The 23,420-nt window shown below is 41.7% G+C and overlaps 1 protein-coding gene across 1 annotated transcript in view; it reads left to right on the top strand.

Annotated features, from left to right (window-relative positions):
- The window catches only part of DDX1 (DEAD-box helicase 1), a 33,675-nt gene that overhangs the window by 7,627 nt on the left and 2,628 nt on the right, over positions 1–23,420 (top strand). The window contains exons 12-21 of the mRNA XM_068143012.1: positions 468–582; positions 1,258–1,396; positions 2,402–2,462; positions 4,152–4,250; positions 4,903–4,992; positions 5,556–5,744; positions 6,799–6,850; positions 7,304–7,450; positions 8,221–8,312; positions 22,597–22,669. Coding sequence (XP_067999113.1) covers positions 468–582; positions 1,258–1,396; positions 2,402–2,462; positions 4,152–4,250; positions 4,903–4,992; positions 5,556–5,744; positions 6,799–6,850; positions 7,304–7,450; positions 8,221–8,312; positions 22,597–22,669 — 1,057 coding nt within the window. The remainder of the gene's footprint in view (positions 1–467; positions 583–1,257; positions 1,397–2,401; positions 2,463–4,151; positions 4,251–4,902; positions 4,993–5,555; positions 5,745–6,798; positions 6,851–7,303; positions 7,451–8,220; positions 8,313–22,596; positions 22,670–23,420) is intronic.

Raw genomic sequence — 23,420 nt, 5'->3', positions numbered from 1 at the left:
TCCCTGTTCCATTTATTCTCATGAATACATTACTGTAATGGTTGAGTTATGTCTTTCTGGAGTTGGTCTCCCTGGGATAATCTCTTGCCAAGTAAAGGTTTTATTAAAACATTTTGGCAGACAGACATGTACAAATCCAAAAATGTGGAGTTTGGTCTTTGGTGTTTGTTTTGTTTTTTTTTTTGACTGTCTTTTGTCATTGAAACAAAAGTTCAAAAAAATGTTTCTGTAGATACGGGAATATTTTGATGTAGAAGAGAAGTTTTAAGAGCTAAAATTACACAAAATAAAATGTCTGGGAGGTTATAGACAATTTGGGGAATAGAAGCTTGTAACATGAGAAGGTAGACCATCTTCCCCTCCTCTTCCTCCGGCTGTTTCTGATGAGGAAATTAAGGAATTTTGTTTTTCATTTTGTCTTACTGATATCTCCAATCTGTCCATATGACCTAACTGTTGAAATCTAGAATGCTGAATTGAAATTCAATTTTGGTGAAGAAGATTTCAAGTTTCCACCAAAAGATGGCTATATTGGTCTTTGCAAGGCCCCTGATGGTAGTGTTGTAAAATCACAACACTCAGGTAGGTCAGGTTTTTAAGCTTCCCTTGATTCCTTGATTGTATAGTCTTTATTTTCATTTCCTTGTTTTTGTTTGTTTTTTTGTTTTACCAAGGATCTTTTGCTCACTTTAATTGCTTCATTACTGTTGTGTTCAAGATCTTATAGCAATATAAGTGCTTTTTAGGAAGTATTCCAAATTTTCTTCATTTAAGCCACTAATAGTCTAACATTTTGAATTCAGAAATGCATCAGATAAAAAGAAGTTAAGCTAAGTTACTCAGCAGTATTACCTTAAAAATAAGTGTGTGTCCTTAAGCTCTGCAATAAAATCAGTTAGGCTACATAGCCAGAATCATAGAATTTGTTGGGGTAGAAGGGACCCTTAAAGATCATCTTGTTCAGTTACCCTGCAGTAAGCAGGGACATGTTTAACTAGATCAGGTTTCTCAGATGCCTGTCAAGTTTGACTGTCTCATGGCATGTATCCAATATCATGGCAAAATTTACTTGTATTCCCTGAATATTAATTTACAGCTATTCATAATTGAGTGAGCAATATATAATATTTAATGGAGCATTTGGGTTCATGACACTTTAGATTATTAGTAGAAAATCTAAGATTGTTTCCTATAAAAAATTCCAGGAAAAGAATTTAATTTCTTGATAACATTTTTATATTTTTTTAAATTACTTAGGAAGTGCACAAGTGGTTCAAACACAGAACCTTCCAAATGCTCCTAAAGCATTGATTGTGGAACCATCAAGAGAGCTAGCAGAACAAACTTTGAACAACGTGAAGCAGTTCAAAAAATATGTTGACAATCCCAAATTAAGGTAACAGGGTATCTGTTACAATTCTGTCTATGGTGTTGTTGGATGTGATATGGGAAATGGGGAGGTGTTTCACTTCAGCTGTGTGGACCCTCATCTGCAGTGCTACTGATAATAGCCCAGTAATACCTGCTACCAACTAACCTGACTTTACAGCTAGGGTTTTTTTAATGTTTTCTCCATGGACTATATTTCTGGTATGACAGATCCAATCAGTTTTTTTTGATTCAGATTATCAAACATGTATGATACCTAGTGGTTTTAATCAAGGAAAGCATATCTTCTGCTTTACTGCCTTTCCTTTCTGAGCATCTTCCTGTGCCTCCCATGTGCTCCTGCCCTCACATGGTTTGTTTTCCATCTCCAACAAGTAATTACATGCAAGGTCTGCTCTGTTTATGTTAGTATGCTCAGGGGACATATGTTGTGATTAGCATGGGGATGTAATTCTGAAAGGCGAATCATCTACAAGCTACTTAAGTCCAGAGTTATTTTTGCTTTTCACTGTGCTTATAAAATTTAAATATTTTAATATTCTAAACTGCAATCCATTTACAAGAGTGCTTTTGTCAGAATTGCAAGGACATAGCAATGGGGAGAGGCAAGTTATAATGTAAGTTCATTTAGTTTATTGTTACTTGTATATCTACCTTTAAAGAACACAGAAAACTTACTAAACTGAGTTACATTTGAGAGTTTTAAGGAACAGATGAATCTTTTAAATTAAATTGGTTAAACACATTAACACTTTAATACAACCGTGATAAAGTAATCCCATCAAAATACAATTGGGTAACAAAACTTTCCCTTCTGAAATTAAAATGCAATATACTACATATGAAGAGCCAAGTTTTAAAACTAATTTCTTTCTGTTATTTTGTTCTTAAAATTACTCTTCAGAGCTGTTGTCAGCTACTAAAAATAAAAATCCTTTTTTGACCATATGTCAGTATATCTTCTGAATATAATAAATTATCATATGTCAGAGTATGTTGATGTTAATTTTAGGGAACTGCTGATTATTGGTGGTGTTGCTGCAAGAGATCAACTCTCTGTGCTGGAACAAGGAGTAAGTTGTATTTTTTGCTCATGATTTAATAGTTTGGATTCTGAATAATTCAGTGTTGCTAGAGAATAGTAATGTTTCTACTTTTAACTTCTCTAAACCTGATCAAAAAAGGTTGTATGTTTTCTAGCAAGTTCATGTTGCACTGGTTTAGCATTTGTTCCTCTGCTTCCAAGACAATTGACAATACAAACACAGTCTTTTGTCAAATTTTGTTGAAGCCTGAGTACTTCTGAAAATTTCAAAACAAAAATGTAATTATTGCCATTACTCCTTGGTTTACAAGATTAGAATAGAGACAGTTTCCCTGTTAAGTTCTGCTTCACGTTGATGTGAATACAGCTGACCTTCAGTTTTCAAGCTCAACCTACACCACAAATTAGTCCTACATAGAAGCATGCGATGTATCTTCAGCAGCATGGGATATTCAGTCATGCTGTAGGGATGCCATAGTAATTTATTTTTTTTGTTGTTCAAGACTCGCTTTTGGAAGTAAGAACACGTCACTACTGATTTCCAGCAATTTTAGGTGGCAAAATACAAATTTTCTGCTAAGCAGGTTTGAATTTGCTAGACTTCCAGGTGCATGCCACCAGTGAACCCTACCATCTGGCAGAACCTTGTTATTTCTACAGTTGATGGACTTGATATGTGTACTTCCACAGTGAGAGAAGCTGAATTTATTTCATCCCCATTTGAAAACAGATCTGTTTGACTTCAGATAACAAAGTTAAAGAGCTTGTGGTGCAGGAGAGGGAGCAGGGCAGAACATGTCACAAAATAAGGGAAGGCTTCTTGCCAAAGACAGATTCTGTTAATGAAATGACTGCAGAACCAAAATGCAGGCTCTTCAGAGAGGTGGTTGTCGTGGGATGGAGAGGGTAAGGCCAAGAAGCCTCCTCCCTTCCCCCTTGTAAGGTAAAAGGGAAAAAAAAATTGAAGGGAAAGGAAAAAAAAAACCTCACAAGCTGAATTAGCAAAGCAGTGGAGCTATATTTACAAAGCAATGTAGGGTTTGCAGGGTATTATTTACAAATTTACAATATCTACAATATATACAAAGATATACAACAGAGTAACACAGAAATGAAAGTGACCCCCTTAAGGCAGAGGGGTCCCCCACCTCCGCTCTCCCCTCTCTCCCCCCCTTTCCCCAGAGTGGGATAGGAAGAGAGAGAAAAGAGAGGAAAAAAAAAAAAAATGTTAGAAGCAGTTTGTGTTAATTGGAAGGGAGTTAATATACCGGCCTTTATCTGTCTTCAAGGCCAAGGCCTTGGCAGAAAGCCCAGCACAGAAAGCTGCTGCACGGAGAAGAGGCGGAAGCAAGACTGATAGAAAAGTCCAGGAAATGTCCAGTTCACTCCCAGTTCCGAAGGTGCTTCCTCCCACTTCACCAATGAAATTGTTTAGACTATTCCTTCCGTTTACCAACTTCCGTCCACCATATTCCCTTTCTTAAGGGGGCAACGTCAACCGGCCACAGTGGTGAAATCTCTCTTTGAACGTACTAGAGATTCTACTTGGCAACTGCTTAAAGCAACTCCAAGCCAAATTACTCTAGAATTCTGTGAAGTTATAATTAATAGAATGTAGGGCATCATACAGAAAACTGTCTCAATCTTCAAACAAGACTAAGCTGATATTGTCTCCAGTTAGTTATGGGACCGATTCATGTTCCTGCCTGTTTCACAGGTGGATATTGTTGTTGGAACTCCTGGAAGACTGGATGATTTGGTTTCAGCAGGAAAGCTGAATTTATCTCAAGTTAGATTCCTGGTTCTGGATGAAGCTGTACGTAGAAAACTTAATCTGTGATCTTAAATTCAGTATGACGTTTCCTGAAAGAGTCAGCATTTGGTACATCAGTAGAATAATTAGCTACCTATAGGCAATTACAACTTAAATCTTGTTTGTAACCAAAGTAAAGTATTTTTCCCTTTCTAGCCTCTATAATAAAGCTGTTTGGATGTTTGGGTTTTTTATTATAGAGAAGTGTAATCCGGGCTTTATTCATAAGCTGGTGAAGTCTCTCCCTGTCATTGTACAGGGAACTTGAAAGGACAAAAATGAGATTAGCTTTTGATTACCCAGCAGGTCTTGAGGCCAATGAATGTTGTAGCCGATATACTGGGAAATTAGTGCCTCACTCTCTGATCTGTTAGAGTACAACTGACTAATCACAAAGATGAAATGCATCAGGGTATTAGCTAGCAGAAGTTGCTGAGACAGATGTTCAATTTCTCGTGAAGCACAGCAACTGTATTTGTAAATACTCCAAATTTTTACTTTTATTCATCTTCTCATTAGTAATATCCCAGCCAGGCATTGATTTGAAGAGCTAATTAAAAGAGAACTTCTGAGACTACAAATATATTGTGTATTTAACTCAAGTGTATAGACTCAGAAATGACAGAATTGCAGGTTTGCCTTTATTTCCATATAGGATGGTCTTCTCCTCCAAGGTTATTCAGATTTCATAAACAGGATCCACAGTCAAATTCCTCAGATAACTTCAGATGGAAAGAGACTTCAGGTATAAAATCGTTTTTTTTCATGATGGTGATTTGGACTTTTTTCATTTGTTTGGGGGGTTTTGAATGGTGTGCACTGCTTTCAATTGACTGTTAAGTGGCCTGGAGCCTGCTTCTTTGGAGAAGGATTTGTCACTTGTCCAAACTTAACACTCATTGATTTGGTTTGGCAGTTTCCTGTAAGTATGTGTTTTTAGGTTTATAGATTTTAGGGCACAGTGTTTAATAATATTGGAGTTTACATATAAACATACCTGAAAAATTAGTGATTGCATGCATTATGATTTCCAATGCTCTAACAATCTTGATTCATCAGCTCTCAGTAATTCTGCTTTCTTCCTCTTAAATCATTGGGGGTTTTTGAGAGAATAGTTAAGTAACTTTGTCTTGACTCTTGCCAGCTTCCTGGCTGCTGTGATGAGGAAAGCCAGTCAAGGACTTAACTTGTTTTATTGTGCTACTGTGCTATTCAACTGCATAACATTTTTCCAGTTATATTCTTGACATTTTTTGCTTGGAGAATCTGATGTTCAGTGGTATCCATATGGATTTTTTTTCTTCTCAGGTGATTGTGTGCTCTGCAACACTGCATTCTTTTGATGTGAAGAAACTGTCTGAAAAGATCATGCATTTTCCCACCTGGGTTGATTTGAAAGGAGAAGATTCTGTCCCTGAAACTGTACATCATGTAGTTGTGCCTGTAAATCCAAAAGCTGACAAGCTCTGGGAAAGGCTTGGCAAGAATCATATCAGAGTAAGTGGTCTACAGATGACAGTTACTTGCCTGTATTTACTTACTTAACTTTCAGAGTTAGGGACTAATGTAGGATTTTTCCAGTTTAATGTATCTGAAGTGATTTTTTCCATGGTGGTCAGCATCATGATATTGGAGATGTTGTAACACTGTTTCTGAACAGCTCACTTCTGCAAACTTGATTGAGGAAGATATTGATAGAATAACATTCTGATTTGTATTAGAGAACAATGTCACCGCATTGCATTTTCAGCCATTTCATTGCTATTGGTCTGTGGCTGAGCTGCAGTTAGTACTTGTCTTTTCTGACCAGGTGGAGGTAAACCTTCCAACACAGGTCATTCTGTAAAGCAGTTATGTTTCATGTAGGTTAGAGACAAACAATCTTTAGAGGAATGGATTTAATCTCTGGCTATATATGAGGCTTCAGTTCAAATTCTGCTTCAATCTCTAAGCTATTCGTGTGAGAAGGTAGTGGTGGTGGTTGAAGTCTGGTTTTGAGTTCTAAATAACTTGGGACTGTATTTTGTTCTCAGTAGGTCTTACACAGTTACACTTGATAAGTTTTCTTAACCCTTCCTTATCTCTGGAACCTCCTTTTGTTAGGGCTTTTGGAGCCTTTTCTTTAAGTCTTAGCATGAATTTATTTCTCTTAGGTTTTATCTTTATGCTTCAGCCTAGCATAGGGAAAAGGATAAGGAATAACTGTTTGTATGATGCATCCATATTTATAGTACATTGTTTTCAGGTTTGGTAGTTTGGGGGTTTTTTGTTTGTTTTATTTGCTGCTTTGTTTCCACAGTGGTTTCTATCTAGGGACAACCAAATTATTTATGTAGACACTTTTTTTTTTTTTTTTTTTAACAGTTTTGGTGTGCTTACACTTCAGGACTTTTCTTTTAGCTAAAGTATATTAGCTTGTTTAGGTGGAAGAACAGAATTCTAACATTAAACTTTATTTAATTTCTTAATAATTATAAGTTAGTGGAGTTAAGTATTTCCTATGTAAAGTATGGACTAATGACTTGGAGGGCTTGTTTGGTTTTTTGCCTAGACGGATGAAGTACATGCAAAGGACAATACAAGACCTGCTGCTAACACTCCAGGTAATCAGCAGCACTAGTTAAGTAATAATTTATGAAATAAACCTTTGTAAATGTTGTGAAGTAAAGTTAAATCATAGTAGCCATCTGTCTTGAGTCAAATTCCCCCAAATTTCACTTCATGCATTTTTGTAGTTGTGAAAATAAGTGTTTCTGTAACTGGAAGGGGCAGGAGGTGCAGGAAAGACCTGAATGTATTCTGTAGGCATGTAAACAGCAAGCGTTTGTTGATGTGTCAGTAACCAAAAACTCCTGAGTAGTTTTATTCTTTCTGTATTATTACCTTGGAGCAGGGGAGTACCAGTGCAATGAGGAAAAACTGAAGGTCTAGCTCAAGTGTGATTCTAATAAAAGTTTAACTGTTTACTGAAAGAGAGAACTTTGAATCTACGCTGTTCAAAGCCTCTTCAAACTTTTAAATAATTGGAGTGAAATAACTTCTTTACTTTTACTTAGAAATGTGGTCTGAAGCGACTAAAATTCTAAAAGGAGAATACACTGTTCGTGCAATCAAAGAACACAAGATGGACCAAGCCATTATTTTCTGCAGGACAAAACTAGATTGTGATAATATGGAGCAGTACTTCATCCAACAGGGAGGAGGTAGTATTTTTCACAAAAAAACTTACTCTGCTCACGTTTCTGTTTATTTCAGAGCCAAAAATTGCATGGTAGAGATCACCAATACTCAGACACCACACAAATGAAACAGTGTTGTTTTGGGGGTGTGGGGTGTGTTTGGATGTGGTGTGTTTTGTGGGGTTGTTTTGTGTTGTTTTGTTTTGGTGTTGGTGTTTTGGGTTTTGGTTTGTTTGGGTTTGGTTTTTTTGTAGTGCTAACTGGGCATATAAAGGTCAGGATTTGGTAGCAGGAACACCCTTGATGGGAGGAGGCAGTGAACTGCTCTGTAGCTATGCCACATCTGGAATGGCTGGAAATAATCAGATTTGAAACAATTTGAAGTGGTGCCTCTGCTGAAAAGTATATAACAAAATGTGATAGTTGCTAGGGGCAGGTGACACAAGATTAATGCAGGTGTACGAAAGTGCAGAAGTAAGGATGTGTGGAACGAGAAATGTGAGGGGATGTTTGAGGAGAAAGGCAAAGATGCATGTTCAGAGGAATAAGGGTAGTTTAGATTAGTAAGGAGTGAGGAGACATACCTGCGCAGACCTCCTCTGGTGAGGAGGGAGGAATGGGATTTGTTCAATTGGTGGTCTTAGTTTTCCCCAATGCCTGTATCGGTCATTAGAAGTTCATATTAATTGGTAATAAATTAAATTGCCCTGAGTTGAGAGTTTTGCCTGCCAGTTTTGCATGGTGTTGTGTCGTAGTTAATATATGGTGTTATTAATGCATAGCAACTCTTTCAGGTCCTGATAGGAAGGGACATCAGTTCTCATGTGTCTGTCTACATGGTGACAGAAAACCTCAAGAAAGAAAGCAAAACCTGGAAAGTTTTAAGGTGATGCAGCAGATTCTCGAAAGCGTTTCCCTCACTTTCTGATATCTGAAATAATATATTAAATTGTGCTATTAGTTCTTTATTTAAATGAAATTGCATGCAAGTGCTCTACAATCCACTGCCTAAAATACTGAGGTACGATTTCTGTGGGTGAAAATCTATGCTGTCTGCCAATCAGACCTTGTGAGTTTTCACTGAGTGGGTAGGTGGGCTAAATTCAAACTTGGTAATAGATTAAGTTGGGGGGTTTTTAAGTCCTTAGTTCTTCAATACTTATTTAAATATCCGACAGTTTGGTTTTGGTTAAGGCATTCGTTGATTTATGCTTCCCTTGTGCTGTTGGGGAACGAAATAAAAATGTAAATAGAGTAAGTTGTTCATGTTCAAAAAGCACTGTTGCGTTGTGGAAAAGTGTGGAGGGTTTGAGAGAGAGGCTCAGCCTTCTCCCCCCCACAAAGAGGAAGGGAAAAAAACCACAGCTAGCAAGCCAGAGAAGCAAAAGGGAAAATGCTATATTTACAAGCAATTTTGGGGTATGCAGGATATATATACACATTTTACAGTATTAACAATATATACACAGAAATATACACCAAAGTTTAAAAAAAAGAAAATAATACAGGAACGAAATTTCCTCCTCTGGAGGAGGGTTCCCCCCCTGTTCCCCCTTCTCTCCCCTTTTCCCCCAAAAAGGATTAGAAAGAGAGAAAAAGAGCAGTTATTCATTAAAGCAAAGTATATTAGTAGGCCTTAGTTGATTATCTGTCCAAGGTCAGTCTGGCAGGGAGCCCAGAAGCAGGCAAGCTGGAAATGGAAAAGGAATGGAGCGAACTGAGGAAAGTCCCAGCTGCACCTAAGCTTAAAACTTCATTTTTACCAATCCACCAATGAAATTAGTTTAGAATATCTGATTATTTTTGTTAATATTCCAAAACATTCAGCCATAGTGTCCCAGTACTGTCTCTTTTCTTAAAGGCACAGCCTCAAACAGTCACAGTCCACCCCTTCTAAACAATTTCATTGGCTGTTCATACTGTCCATCCAATCCAAAACAATATTTATAGTTCGTAAGTAAAGTTCATAGTCCATTCCAGCTATACTCAGATGTAGATGATTCAAAAGTCCAAGAAAATCAGGAAACAAGAAAAAATGGAAAACAGTTTATTTTCTTCGCCGACGAAGTGAAGAAAAGGGAAACAGGGATTCTCAAGGTCTCTTAGTTGACTCAGGGTTCATGCACTGTAGATTCCTCGTAGCTTCTTCCTTTGGACGCAATATAGCTGCACAACAGTCTGAAATTAAACTCTTTCAGCTAAAGTTAAATTTCTTTGTGGAATACACTGAATTTCACTAGTCACACCCAATAAGTGTGACCCTGACCTTCAGCTGAAATCACCCCTCGGATAGGTTTAGCCTCTCCTGAGGGTGAAAATACCCAAACAGTTTTACCTAGCAGGTTCTTTTCTCTAACAACAGGAACTCTATCACCGTCTACTTTCTGTAGCAGATCTGAATGTGCCGGTCCAGCACAATTCACTGAACCTCTACTATTTACCAGCCAGGTTGCTTGTGCTAAATATTTTTCCCAGTTTTTCAAAGATCCACCCCCCATGTCTTTAAGAGTGGTCTTCAGCAAACCATTGTAGCATTCAATCTTCCCTGCAGCTGGTGCATAGTAGGGAATATGGAATATCCACTCAATACCGTGCTCTTTTGCCCAGCTCTTTACAAGGTTGTTCTTGAAACGAGTTCCGTTGTCTGACTCAATCCTCTCTGGAATTCCCTGTCTCGACAGGATTTGTCTCTCCAGACCGAGAATGGTGTTGCGTGCAGTTGCATGTGGAACTGGATAAGTTTCCAACCATCCAGTGTTTGCCTCTACCATAGTAAGCACGTATTGCTTACCAGAACGAGAACGTGGTAGAGTGATGTAGTCAATCTGCCAAGCTTCACCATACTTGTACATGGACCATCTGTCACCATACCACAAGGCCTTAATTCGTTTTGCCTGCTTAATAGCAGCACAAATGTCACAGTCATGGATGACTTGTGTGATAGCATCCATGGAAATGTCTATGGATCTGTCACGAGCCTATTGGTATGTTGCATCTCTGCCTTGATGTCCTGACGAATCGTGAGCCCACCGAGCTAAGAATATCTCACCTCGGTGTTTCCAGTCGAGATCAAGGTTAGAGTCCATGTCTACTTGAGAAACTCTTGCAGCTAGATCTGCCTGATGGCTGTGTTGCTGTTCCTCAGTAGCTTTGCTCTTAGGAATGTGAGCGTCGATGTGTCTCACTGGAAATTCTCTAGACTCGATCAGCAATGTCCTGCCACAGGTTGGCTGCCCAAATGGGTTTTCCTTTCCTCTGCCAACCACTCTTCTTCCAGTTCTTTAGCCAACCCCATAGAGCATTGGCTACCATCCACGAGTTGGTGTAGAGATAAAGCTTTGGCCATCTCTCACGTTCAGCTCTGTCGAGAGCTAGCTGGACAGCTTTTATCTCTGCAAACTGACTGGATTCTCCTTCTCCGTCTTTCGCTTCTGCAACTCGGCGTGTTGGACTCCACACTGCAGACTTCCACCTTCGCTTGTTTCCAACAAGACGACAGGAACCGTCTGTGAACAAAGCATATTTCTTTTCATCATCAGAGAGGTCATTGTAAGGAGGAGCTTCCTCCGCATGAGTTACTTTCTCCTCTGGAGGTTTAGCACACTTGGTACCTTCAGGCCAACTTGAGATCACCTCCACTAGACCAGGTCTTTCGTGATTTCCCATCCAAGCTCTCTGTGTTATCAGAGCCATCCACTTGGACCAGGTGGAATCTGTGGCATGATGTGGTGTGGAGCCTTTGCCTTTGAACATCCAATTCAAAACTGGTAATCTGGGAGCTAAGAGAAGTTGTGATTCAGTTCCAATCACTTCAGAAGATGCTTTTACTCCTTCATAGGCAGCTAGAATCTCTTTTTCTGTTGCAGTATAATTAGCCTCTGAACCTCTGTAACCGTGACTCCAGAAACCAAGAGGTCGTCCACGTGTCTCACCTGGAGCTTTTTGCCACAGGCACCAGGTTGGACCATTGTCACTTGCAGCCGTGTACAAAATGTTCTTCATGTCTGGACCATCTCGGACAGGTCCCAGACCCATTGCTTGAACTACCTCTTGCTTTATCTGGTCAAAGGCTGCTTGTTGTTCAGATCCCCAGTGGAAATTGTTTCTCTTTCGAGTCACATCATACAGAGGTTTCATAATCTGACTGTATCCAGGAATGTGCAGTCTCCAAAATCCCACCATCCCCAAGAAATGTAGGGTTTCTTGCTTGTTTGTGGGACTTGCCATGCTAGAGACTCTATTTACCACATCTACTGGAATGTGTCGGCGTCCATCCTGTCACCGCACTCCCAGAAACTGAATCTCTGTGGTAGGTCCTTTCACCTTGTCTCGCTTGATGGCAAAACCTGCATTCAGAAGAATGTCAATGATTTTGTTACCATTCTCAAAGATTTCTTCAGCAGTTTTACCCCAGACGATGATATCATCGATGAACTGGATGTGTTCTGGAGCACCACCTTTCACCAGATAATCTTGGATTACTCCATGACAGATGCTTGAGCTGTGGATCCAGCCCATTGGCTGTCTGTTGAAAGTGTACTGGATTCCTCTCCAGGTGAAAGCAAACTGAGACCTGCATTCCTCTGCTATGGGAATAGAGAAAAAGGCATTAGCTATGGCTATGGTAGCATGCCATTTGGCCTCTTTGGATTCCAGCTCATACTGTAGCTCCATCATGTCTGGCACTGCTGCACTCATAGGTGGTGTTACTTCATTCAGGGCTCGGTAGTCGACCGTCAGTCGCCAGTCTCCATTCTGCTTCCGCACAGGCCACACTGGACTGTTGAAAGGTGAATGAGTTTTGCTGATGACTTTCTGACTCTCCAACTGACGAATCAGATTCTGAATGGGCAACAAAGAGTCACGGTTGGTTCTGTATTGTCTGTGATGCACAGCCTGAGAAGCAACCGGCAATTTAATGTCCTGTATCTTATGTTGTCCCACAACTGCAGATTCATCAGAAAGCTCAGGTCTAGCAGACAGCTTCAATTTTTGTCCATCAATTTCTACAGAAGCTACTCCAAAAGCCCATTTGTAACCTCTAGGGTCTTTGAAACGCCCTTCTCTCAGAAAATCAATTCCCAAAATACAAGGTGCATCAGGTCCGGTCACAACTGTATGCTTCCTCCATTGTTTACCAGTTAGACTTATATTAACCTCTACCTTACTTAACTCTTGAGATCCACCAGTGACTCCCAGAATAGTTATAGACTCTGATCCCTGATAATTTGATGGTATTATGGTGCACTGAGTCCTGGATTGGACTGTTGCAAGAAGGGGCCGCTACAACGGCCAATGTGATCAGCGGAATCCAACTTTATTGAGCATCAGACACATCTTATATACAGTTTACTATAATTATGCCTACTTGGTAACATACTATTGGCTACAGATTACATGTCAACCCCACCTCTTGCGGTTTTAGCATCCTACTTCAGCTAGCCACACACATCTTGTTTGGATAAGCCCCCTACTTGTTTTACGACCCTCACGATTACACGACTACAGTGCCCTTGTGACACTTTGTGATAATTCAGCTACATCCATCATGTTCTGTGGCATTCCTTATCTTGGCAGGGCGCCAGGCAGTCCTGCAGGTATCCCTTATCTTATCAGAAGGCCAGATGGTCCTGCAGGCCTCTTTCCTTTGCCCATTGTACCACAATTCCCCTGTTTTCTTTAACAACTACAAAAGATTCAGTAAAACGATCAAACTGTTTCATTACACATCTAAATATTATTCGTGCAGCTATAATAATAATAATAACAATAAACAAAAAGCGCAATGCTTCCTTGGCCAACCCTTTTACATTTTGATGAAAGGTCATATGTGCTTCTCAGGCCTTTACTGAGGCTGAGACTGGTACAGATAAGGATACCAATTTATCTGCTCGAGCGTTTCCTTCTCCCAGGCCAACATCAAACTTATGACTTCTAATATGCAAAATACAATATGATGCTGACCCACATCTTAGGGCTTGTTGTAACCTCAACATCAACTCATATAATCTTATTTGTTACATCTTTAATCAGGGCATCCTCTATCCGTTGTACAACCCCTGTAACATACATGGAATCTGACACTATTATTAAGAGGTTGGCTCATCCAATGCTGTAATTCCCACAACACTGCCAACAATTCCAAAGTTTGAAGTGAGTCCTGTGGTTCTGCCTCTAACATCACATGTCTCCTCTGGCTAATACTCTTGTCTTGCCAAGTCACTGCAGCTTTTCGGGAACGCTTCCCTGCATCTGTAAATACTGTCAGAGCACCCACAATTGGTTACTCCTTATATTTTGGTATACCAATCCACGATTGCTGCGACATCCAGCCTAAAATCTTATCTTGCAAAGGTGCAGTCTTAATGAGAGCACCTTCAAAAATTGTTTGAAAAATGGTATGTTGTGGTTGTAAGGATGGAAAGACCCATTCCAATACTCAGGTCTGTACACTCTCCTGACCTCTTTTCCCCCGTTTTCTTTAAAGCTTGAGTCAAGGACCCCGTAAGGTGTTTTGTTTCTGCTAAGGAAAGGTACTGGGTCCTATTAATGCTCACCGTTGGCCTAATGCTGTTTCTTTTTATTTCAAGTTTCTCCTAGCTAAAACGTCCATAATTCTTACATCCTCTCTAAATTTTGTTAAATCACATATAAAATGAAAATTTGAGAACATAGTATGCTTTAACTATTCTTTCTTATAACATAATACCTGAATTCCCCTCTTTTGTTTTTATAACCTAACATTAAAATGTATTTTGTGCTATAATTGATTTTGACTTTTCCTATAACTATTTAAAATTACAACAAACTGATGAGTTAACATTTAAATCCATATAAACATTTTCTCTAATGATACAATCATTGAACAATTATGATATACAGCCCTAAGTGTTAAACAATTCTTTAAACTAATCATTATTATCAATCTGCAAATGTGTTACTCTCTATTCCAGTTCTTGAACATGCTTATGCATTGAGACTAAGTGATCTAACAGATTCATACAACACAATTAAAACAATAATATAGGACATAAACCCTTTTGCTAGTTATGGCCTTGATTTCAACATGCGTCACAGCATGCTCCAACCGGTTGTCCATTAATCTTAATGGGACCTTTTACATCAGTTAAAATCTTTTGTGGTCTGTTGTCCAACAAGGTACAAGGCTTAAGTTGAACTAATAACAATGTTTTAAAAAAGCTGGCATAATACCTGGTCAAAGATAACAGACATTGTAAAAAAAGAAATTTAGATCTTAATAGTTTCGATCTTTGCATTTCACTCCTCTTATTAACAAAAAATACTTGATTATGCCTGAACACATTGCAAAGATTAAAACGTAAATGCAATCCTTAACACTGTTTTACAATCTGCTTTAGGGGTATGTTGCATTTTTATTTTCTCTAGGATAGTCAAAAATCATAAATTGTTTAATAGTAGCAAGATTTCTTTAATCTGTAAAGGTAGATCTGGCCAGGCTCTAGCTTCACAGACAGAAAACTTGCAGGCAAACAGCAAGAGCAAAAGAGCTTCATTGCTTTGCCTAATAGCCTTTTTGCTCATCCTAATAATGCTAATCTCTTATTGATACCATTATATATATATAATCCTTAAAAAAAAACTATTACAAATACAAAATAAGACCAAAAATCTCATTCCATAATATACCTATAACAAACCCTTAACTTATGCTAATACCAAAAATCCTTAAAACCTTAAAAACTATGTTAAAATTAATCCATCAAATCAGTGTCTAAAAAGAAATGAAATTGTTACATTAACTAAAAAACACTTTCCAAAAATTAAAACCTGTTTACACAGTCCTTAACTATATTACATGGAGCTCCTTTGAAAAGCCTATAGGCACACAATTAAAAAAGGTTCGAACCAAAAGAAAATCATACAATATAAACTCATTACAAAGTACTTACACCTTACTGCAATTACTATGTACCAAGTACCTGTAAATACCAAATGCTTACTTATTCATTATGCTTATTAGAAAAACTTAACAAAACTCGTAAATAACAAATCTCTGAAAGACATTACAATCAGAAATGACAAAATGAGTACTGTTGCTTTAAATCAGAGCAGAGTAGTGCGGCTAGAGCCGCTGCGGGGGAAAGGGGCGGGTCGCTGCTACTGTCGGTGCTGTCGGTGTCGGTGGTGCGTCAGCCGGTACCGCCTTGGTCGGAGCCGTCGGTATCCGCGGGGGCCGGCAGGGCTCGCGGGAGGAGTGCGGTGGCAGGAACGCTGTAACCGCGAGCCTCCAAGCGCTCCATTTTTTCTAAGAGGGGCCGTAAAGCAAAGTCGGCGCTGTTTGAATTCCTCGCTGCCGGTATTGTCTTCCGAATCCGAGCCGTCGCTGGCGATGTCAGAGGAAGGTGTTGATAAAAAGGGGTCGAACACACTGAACTGCCTTTTTCCGGCTTTTTCCCCGCTGTGTGCAAACGGCAGTGGTGACGGCTGGTAAACGCGGTGTGGTCGCCGCAAGATGTATCGGGGGCGGCCCCGGTCGATCGGTCGATAGTTCTCAGACACATCTTTCAGCTGCAACTTAGATACACCTGGCGCTGCATCTCGTCCTGACAAAGTTGCTCTAACTGCAGCAGCCATTCGCTGTTTCAGTTCATAGGTTTTAACACAGTTCATGCATTCTCGCCACGGCTTTTGCAGCTTGATGGTAACCCAGTCCCACAGTTTGTCAAAAAGCTTATCTCCTAACTTACACCATTCTCCTTCTTCATCTCCCTCCTCGTGTAAATGCTCTGCAACCCTTCTCCAATAATCTCTGTTTCTTTGTCCTAAATCATCGTTAACCTCTTCCCTTTTTACTTCCTTTGTCTCCACAACTTCTTCACCCTTCGGCAATTCAGAAGAGTGAGGCGACGGAGGAAATTCCTCCTCTGCATATTCTAACATGGGTACTAACTCCCTTTTTTTTTAAATTTAACTTACACTGTCGCTTTTCTAAAAAGCATATAAATAAATCATACGCTGCCTGCCTATCCATATCCGTATTTAAACATTTATACCTGTGCGCACAGTCCTCGTTTAAGCCGTCCCTGGGGGTGTTTAAGAGCAGGCTGGATGAGGCTCTGTCCAGCCTGATCTAGTGTGGGGTGTCCCTGCCCATGGCAGGGGGGTTGGAACTAGATGATCCTTGTGGTCCCTTCCAACCCTGAATGAAACTATGAAACTATGAAGTTCCCAGCTCTACAGCGTCTTCGGCTTCAAGGCTGTCTTCCCTTTTCTTGCAGCCTCCGGTACTGCTATCCCGGGCCGGCCTTCTTCTTGCCTCCAGGCTTACTCCAAATCTCCCAAGTCCCGAAGAACTTCTTAGACCCTAACCTTTGTCTTCATTAGGTTGCCCGCATTCTCCACCATTTGTTGCAAGAAGGGGCCGCTACAACGACCAATGTGATCAGCGGAATCCAACTTTATTGAGCATCAGACACATCTTATATACAGTTTACTATAATTATGCCTACTTGGTAACATACTATTGGCTACAGATTACATGTCAACCCCACCTCTTGCGGTTTTAGCATCCTACTTCAGCTAGCCACACACATCTTGTTTGGATAAGCCCCCTACTTGTTTTACGACCCTCACGATTACACGACTACAGTGCCCTTGTGACACTTTGCGATAATTCAGCTACATCCATCATGTTCTGTGGCATTCCTTATCTTGGCAGGGCGCCAGGCAGTCCTGCAGGTATCCCTTATCTTATCAGAAGGCCAGATGGTCCTGCAGGCCTCTTTCCTTTGCCCATTGTACCACATTGGACCATTACACTCTGTGCTGGGTTAGGAACTGGCTGGAGGGCCGGGCCCAGAGAGTGGTAGTGAACGGTGCCACATCCAGCTGGAGGCCAGTCACCAGTGGTGTCCCCCAGGGATCAGTGCTGGGCCCTGTCCTCTTCAACGTATTCATCGATGATCTGGATGAAGGGGTAGAGTCAGTCATCAGCAAGTTTGCAGATGACACAAAGTTAGGGGCAGATGTTAGTCAGTTGCCACTTGGATATCCACAAGTCCATGGGACCAGATGGGATCCATCCTAGGGTGCTGAGAGAGCTGGCGGATGTGCTAGCTAGGCCACTCTCCATCATTTTCCTCCAGTCCTGGCTCACTGGTGAGGTCCCAGATGACTGGAAACTGGCCAACGTGGTCCCCATCCACAAGAAGGGTCGGATGGAGGAACCTGGAAACTACAGGCCAGTCAGCCTGACCTCAGTGCCAGGGAAAGTGATGGAGCAGATTATCCTGGCGGCAATAACTGCGCACCTGAAGGATGGCCAAGGGCTCAGGTCCAGCCAACATGGATTCAGGAAGGGCAGATCCTGCCTCTCCAACCTGATCTCTTTCTATGATCAGGTGACCCGCCTGGTGGATGTGGGGAGGCCTGTGGATGTGGTCTACCTAGATTTCAGCAAGGCCTTTGACACCGTCCCCCACAGCAAACTGCTGACTAAGCTGTCAGCCTGTGGATTGGACCACTACACTCTGTGCTGGGTTAGGAACTGGCTGGAGGGCCAGGCCCAGAGAGTGGTCGTGAACGGTGCCGCATCTAGCTGGAGGCCAGTCACCAGTGGTGTCCCCCAGGGATCAGTGCTGGGCCCTGTCCTCTTCAACATATTCGTTGATGATCTGGATGAAGGGGTAGAGTCAGTCATCAGCAAGTTTGCAGATGACACAAAGTTAGGGGCAGATGTTAGTCAATTAGAGGGTAGAAAGGCTCTGCAGAGGGACCTCGACCGACTGGAAAGATGGGCAGAGTCCAATGGGATGGCTTTCAACAAGTCCAAGTGCCGAGTGCTGCACTTTGGCTATGGCAATCCCATGCAGAGCTATAGGCTGGGGTCGGAGTGGCTGGAGAGCTCCCAGACAGAGAGGGACCTGGGTGTGCTGATCGACAGCCACCTGAATATGAGCCAGCAGTGTGCTCAGGTGGCCAGGAGGGCCAATAGCATTCTGGCCTGCATTAGGAATAGTGTGGCCAGCAGGAGCAGGGAGGTCATAGTGCCCCTGTACTCTGCTCTGGTTAGGCCGCACCTTGAGTACTGTGTCCAGTTCTGGGCTCCTCAGTTTAAGAAGGACATTGAGACACTTGAGCGTGTCCAGAGAAGGGCAACAAGGCTGGTGAGAGGCCTTGAACACAAGCCCTATGAGGAGAGGCTGAGGGAGCTGGGATTGTTTAGCCTGGAGAAGAGGAGGCTCAGGGGTGACCTTATTGCCCTCTACAACTACCTGAAGGGTGGTTGTAGCCAGGAGGGAGTTGGCCTCTTCTCCCAGGCAACCAGCACCAGAACAAGGGGACACAGTCTCAAGCTGCGCCAGGGGAGGTTCAGACTCGAGGTGAGGAGGAAGTTCTTCACCGAGCGAGTCATTCGGCATTGGAATGGGTTGCCCAGGGAGGTGGTTGAGTCATCGACCCTGGAGGCGTTCAAGGGGAGATTGGACGTGGCACTTGGTGCCATGGTCTAGTCATGGGGTCTGCGGTGTCAGGTTGGACTCGATGATCCTCGAGGTCCTTTCCAACCTAAGTGATACTGTGATACTGTGATAAAAGAAGGACATTGAAACGCTTGAGCGTGTCCAGAGAAGGGCAACAAGGCTGGTGAGAGGCCTTGAGCACAAGCCCTATGAGGAGAGGCTGAGGGAGCTGGGATTGTTTAGCCTGGAGAAGAGGAGGCTCAGGGGTGACCTCATTGCCCTCTACAACTACTTGAAGGATGGTTGTAGCCAGGAAGGGGTTGGTCTCTTCTCCCAGGCAACCAGCACCAGAACAAGGTGACACAGTCTCAAGCTGCGCCAGGGGAGGTTTAGACTCGAGGTGAGGAGGAAGTTCTTCACCGAGCAAGTCATTCGTCATTGGATCGGGTTGCCCAGGGAGGTGGTTGAGTCATCGACCCTGGAGGCATTCAAGGGGAGATTGGACGTGGCACTTGGTGCCATGGTCTAGTCATGGGGTCTGTGTTGATAGGTTGGACTTGATGATCCTCGAGGTCCTTTCCAACCTAAGTGATACTGTGATACTTCCTCCATTGTTTACCTGTTGAACTTATATTAACCTCTACCTTACTTAACTCTTGAGATCCACCAGTGACTCCCAGAATAGTTATAGACTCTGATCCCTGATAATTTGATGGCATTGTGGTGCATTGAGCTCCTGTGTCAACCAAGGCCCTGTACTTCCAAAATTGTGAAGTGCCAGGCCACTGGATGGACACATCCCAATAGATTCAATTATCTCTGTTATTCTTCTCCTCCCCCTGGCGGGAGGCAGGGCACCCCTAGTTATGGGGAACATGCCCACACGTGCATTGAGCACAGTGTGCTGTGTTAGAACTGGAGCCACTGTTGCAGCTACTAGAGTTGTTCTGGGGAACTGTGGAAGTAACAGCTACCCTTCTGGTATTGCCACCTCGGGTTCTGCCACTTTGCAGTTCCCTCAGTCTCCTGAAAAGATTAGATGTTGGTTGGCCATCCCACCTGTTCATGTTCTCACCAAACTGATCACACAGAATTATCGAAATGGTCCTATGTGATTACCTTAGTGGTCTGTTTTGGTTTGATCTGTTTTGGAATGGCCTCCTTGGAGGACGTGTATTCCTCACAGATGAAACTTGTATCTACCTGGAGGAAGAATTGAAATTATCTCTTTGTGCCAATTGGGATATGGAATTTTTAAAATCATCCTTCAACTCTTTCATGCAATTCTTTATTTCATCAGAGTTTCAATGGCTGAAACCGAAGAAACACGTGTCATGCTATCTTCCAATTGTCTCATTTGATCACTGAATTGGCCAGCCGTAGGAGAAGCTCCACCATAATTTCTGGACACAATCCTGCTTGCCAGAATGTTTGCATAATTAGAAGGAGCAAGTTTCATGAGCTTTTTAGCAAGACCAGTTCCTACAGGAATGTCGTCAGGATTCAGAGTTTCATGTTCATCATAGAGTATCTCTCTAACAGCAAATTCTCTCAAGCGCTTAATTTCCTCATGGTAGTCCAGGGTTTAGGATTCCATGGAAGATCATCTCGGGAAGGGTATCTCAGCGCAACTGCAAATAAAAGGCGTATCCACAGATTAACCTTACTGAGAGCCTTGCCTAGATGTCTGTCTATTCCATTATCCTTTGAGAGACTTCCTAGCTGAGCTGCTGACTTGTCTCCAGCTGTTAGAGCTGGAGCACCTTTATCATAACATCTACTAAGCCAAGTTAGAATTGGCTCCTTATCTGCCCTGGTGTAATCTTTATGGACATTTCTTAATTCTTCGTGAGAAGGACACCCAGAAAGGTCATCTTCCTCTCCATCTCTCACATATTTCTGAACATGTTGTCCCCATAATCCTGCTGTCACTGTCCTAAGCATCTCTCTAAGCTGGGAAGCACGCTTAGTTGCTGTCCTAGCTGCATCTCTATCTGGTGTTGAACTCAATAATTCAGCTAGATCTTTAAAACAAATCTTCTCTTCCTCCTCAGCAGGATCTTTTCTAGTAGAGGGTCCCTCACCAGGATCAGTGTCCTGCTCTTCTTCCCCATTAGCTCCTGGATCAGCTTTGGCCTTTCCACTTCTAGTCTTTAAAACTGCTACTTGCTTAATTGGAGCTATGTTTGAATTTACAGCCGCCTTGACACAAGCTGACAGGTTTTGAGACAGATCAGCTGCTGTGGAGGTGGCTTCTGGTCCTGCCGAGAGGGTGGGCGGAAATGACTGTGCCTCGTTAATGGCCAAAGAAGAAGGGGAAGCCGCCATGTTGGAATCTGCCACCGCTCCTGGCAACTTGGCAGAATCAGCAACAGAACCATTCAAAGCAGCCTTTCCAATAGACTTTTTAGCTTTATCTTTAACTGACACAGATTCTCCACTCTCCTCATCACTAGATGTCTCTGGGGCTGACCCAGAGGTATGCCACCTTCTCTTTGATCTATGCTTAATAATGAAACATGCTCTGGACACTTTTTTCTCCCGATGCAAGGAAAATAGCGAATATGCAATCACTATGATTAGCAGCATGATTACGCACATCAAATAAATAGAATAGAATAGAATAGAATAAACCAGGTTGGAAGAGACCTTTGGATCCCAGCCATCACTTGAAATTACCCTTTTACCTACTGGCATCTTAAACTGCCTTATCTGTATCGGGAGAGGGCTAGAGGTCACATTCCTTTATCTGGCAGGCCAGAAGAATCCCAGACAGCGATGATATAAAAGCCGGATTTTATACATAAACCACAAATATAACTTCTGCATTAAATAATTACCTAGATGATCGATAAGGAGGCCTAGACAATACTTGTAGATCAGAACCGAACACACTGAGAATAGCAATTGCTTAAAAATCCAAGGCACCTTCATGTTTGCTTCTCTGAGTCAAGCAAGCAATAAATCAAGCTAATTATACTCAAGCCCCGAGTTGGGTGGCCAAAAAAAGAAATGTGGAGGGTTTGAGAGAAGGGCTCAGCCTTCTCCCCCCCACAAAGAGGAAGGGGAAAAAAAACATAGCTAGCCAGCCGGAGAAGCAAAAGGGAAAATGCTATATTTACAAGCAATTTTGGGGTATGCAGGATATATATACACATTTTACAATATTTACAATAAATACACAGAAATATACAGCAAAGTAAAAAAAAAAAACAACAATAATACAGGAACGAAATTTCCTCCTCTGGAGGAGGGTTCCCCCCTGTTCCCCCTTCTCTGCCCTTTTTCCCCAATGAGGGTTAGAGAGAAAAAGAGCAGTTATTAATTAAAGCAAAGTATATTAGTAGGCCTTAGTTGCTTATCTGTCCAGGGTCAGTCTGGCAGGGAGCCCAGAAGCAGACGAGCTGGAAAGGGAAAAGGAATGGAGCGAACTGAGGAAAGTCCCAGCTGCACCTAAGCTTAAAACCGCATTTTTACCAATCCACCAATGAAATTAGTTTAGAATATCTGATTGTTTTTGTTAATATTCCAAAACATTCAGCCATAGTGTCCCAGTACTGTCTCTTTTCTTAAAGGCACAGCCTCAAATGGTCACAAAGAGATTCATTTGAACTGTTTCTAAATATACAGAGAGGCTTCAAGGTAAAGTAATAGCAAAGGACTACTGTTTCTTTGGGATTTTATGTAGTTCATCTTGCAGAACACTTCTTTACAACTGTGTTTTCACAGAGAGGAGATGTCCGTTTCCTGATCTGCACAGATGTTGCTGCTAGAGGAATTGACATTCATGGTGTTCCGTATGGTAAAACATAACTTTTTAATTAAGCTATTGAATGGCTTGCAACCAGTGTATTTGCAGTCCTGTCAGCTAGTTAAAACACATGTATGATTTATGGCCTCATTTTTTGAAGTTGTACATGTTAAAGGCTTGAGCAAGGCAGCTTTTAATTTGGTTGTTCACTGTACCTTCTCAAATGCCTTGATTTTTTTTTTTTTTTTTTTTTTTTTTCCCACTCTTGTCAAAAACTAGTCATGGAGAAAGTGGAAACCTTAAGTGTAGATATTGCAGTGAATATCTCTTAGTTAAGGCTGAGAGAGCTGTGTCTGTTTAGCCTAGAGAAGCAGAGTCTGAGTGGTCTCATTAATGCTTGCAAATATCTAAAGAGCCAGTGTAAGGAGGATGGAGCCAGACTCTTCTGAGTGGTGCCCAGTGATAGGACAAGGGGCAGGGGACACAAACTGGAACACAGGAGCTTCCATGTAAATATAAGGGGAAAATTACTTATTTTGAGGGTGACAGAGCACTGAAACAAACTGCCTAGAGAGGTTGTGGAGTCTCTGGAGGCATTCAAAACCCACCTGGACATGTTCTTGGGTGACTAAGATGCTCCTGCCCTAGTAGGGGGGTTGGACTAGATGATTTTCAGGAGTCCCTTTAAACCCCTTCTAGGGACGACGGAGATGGGAATCAATACAGCTGATCAATGTGATCTGGTATTGTTCCTTTATTGCTTCAGCATTGTTCCGTTATAAAGCAAGCATAGTGCAAAGCA

This window comes from Melanerpes formicivorus, unplaced genomic scaffold (genome assembly GCF_026170545.1).
Source record: "Melanerpes formicivorus ecotype bairdi unplaced genomic scaffold, bMelFor1.0.p_v2 SCAF_9, whole genome shotgun sequence".
In the NCBI taxonomy this organism is placed as follows: domain Eukaryota; kingdom Metazoa; phylum Chordata; class Aves; order Piciformes; family Picidae; genus Melanerpes; species Melanerpes formicivorus.
Note: the sequence above shows the minus strand (reverse complement) of the source record. Positions and strands in the feature narration are given on the sequence as shown.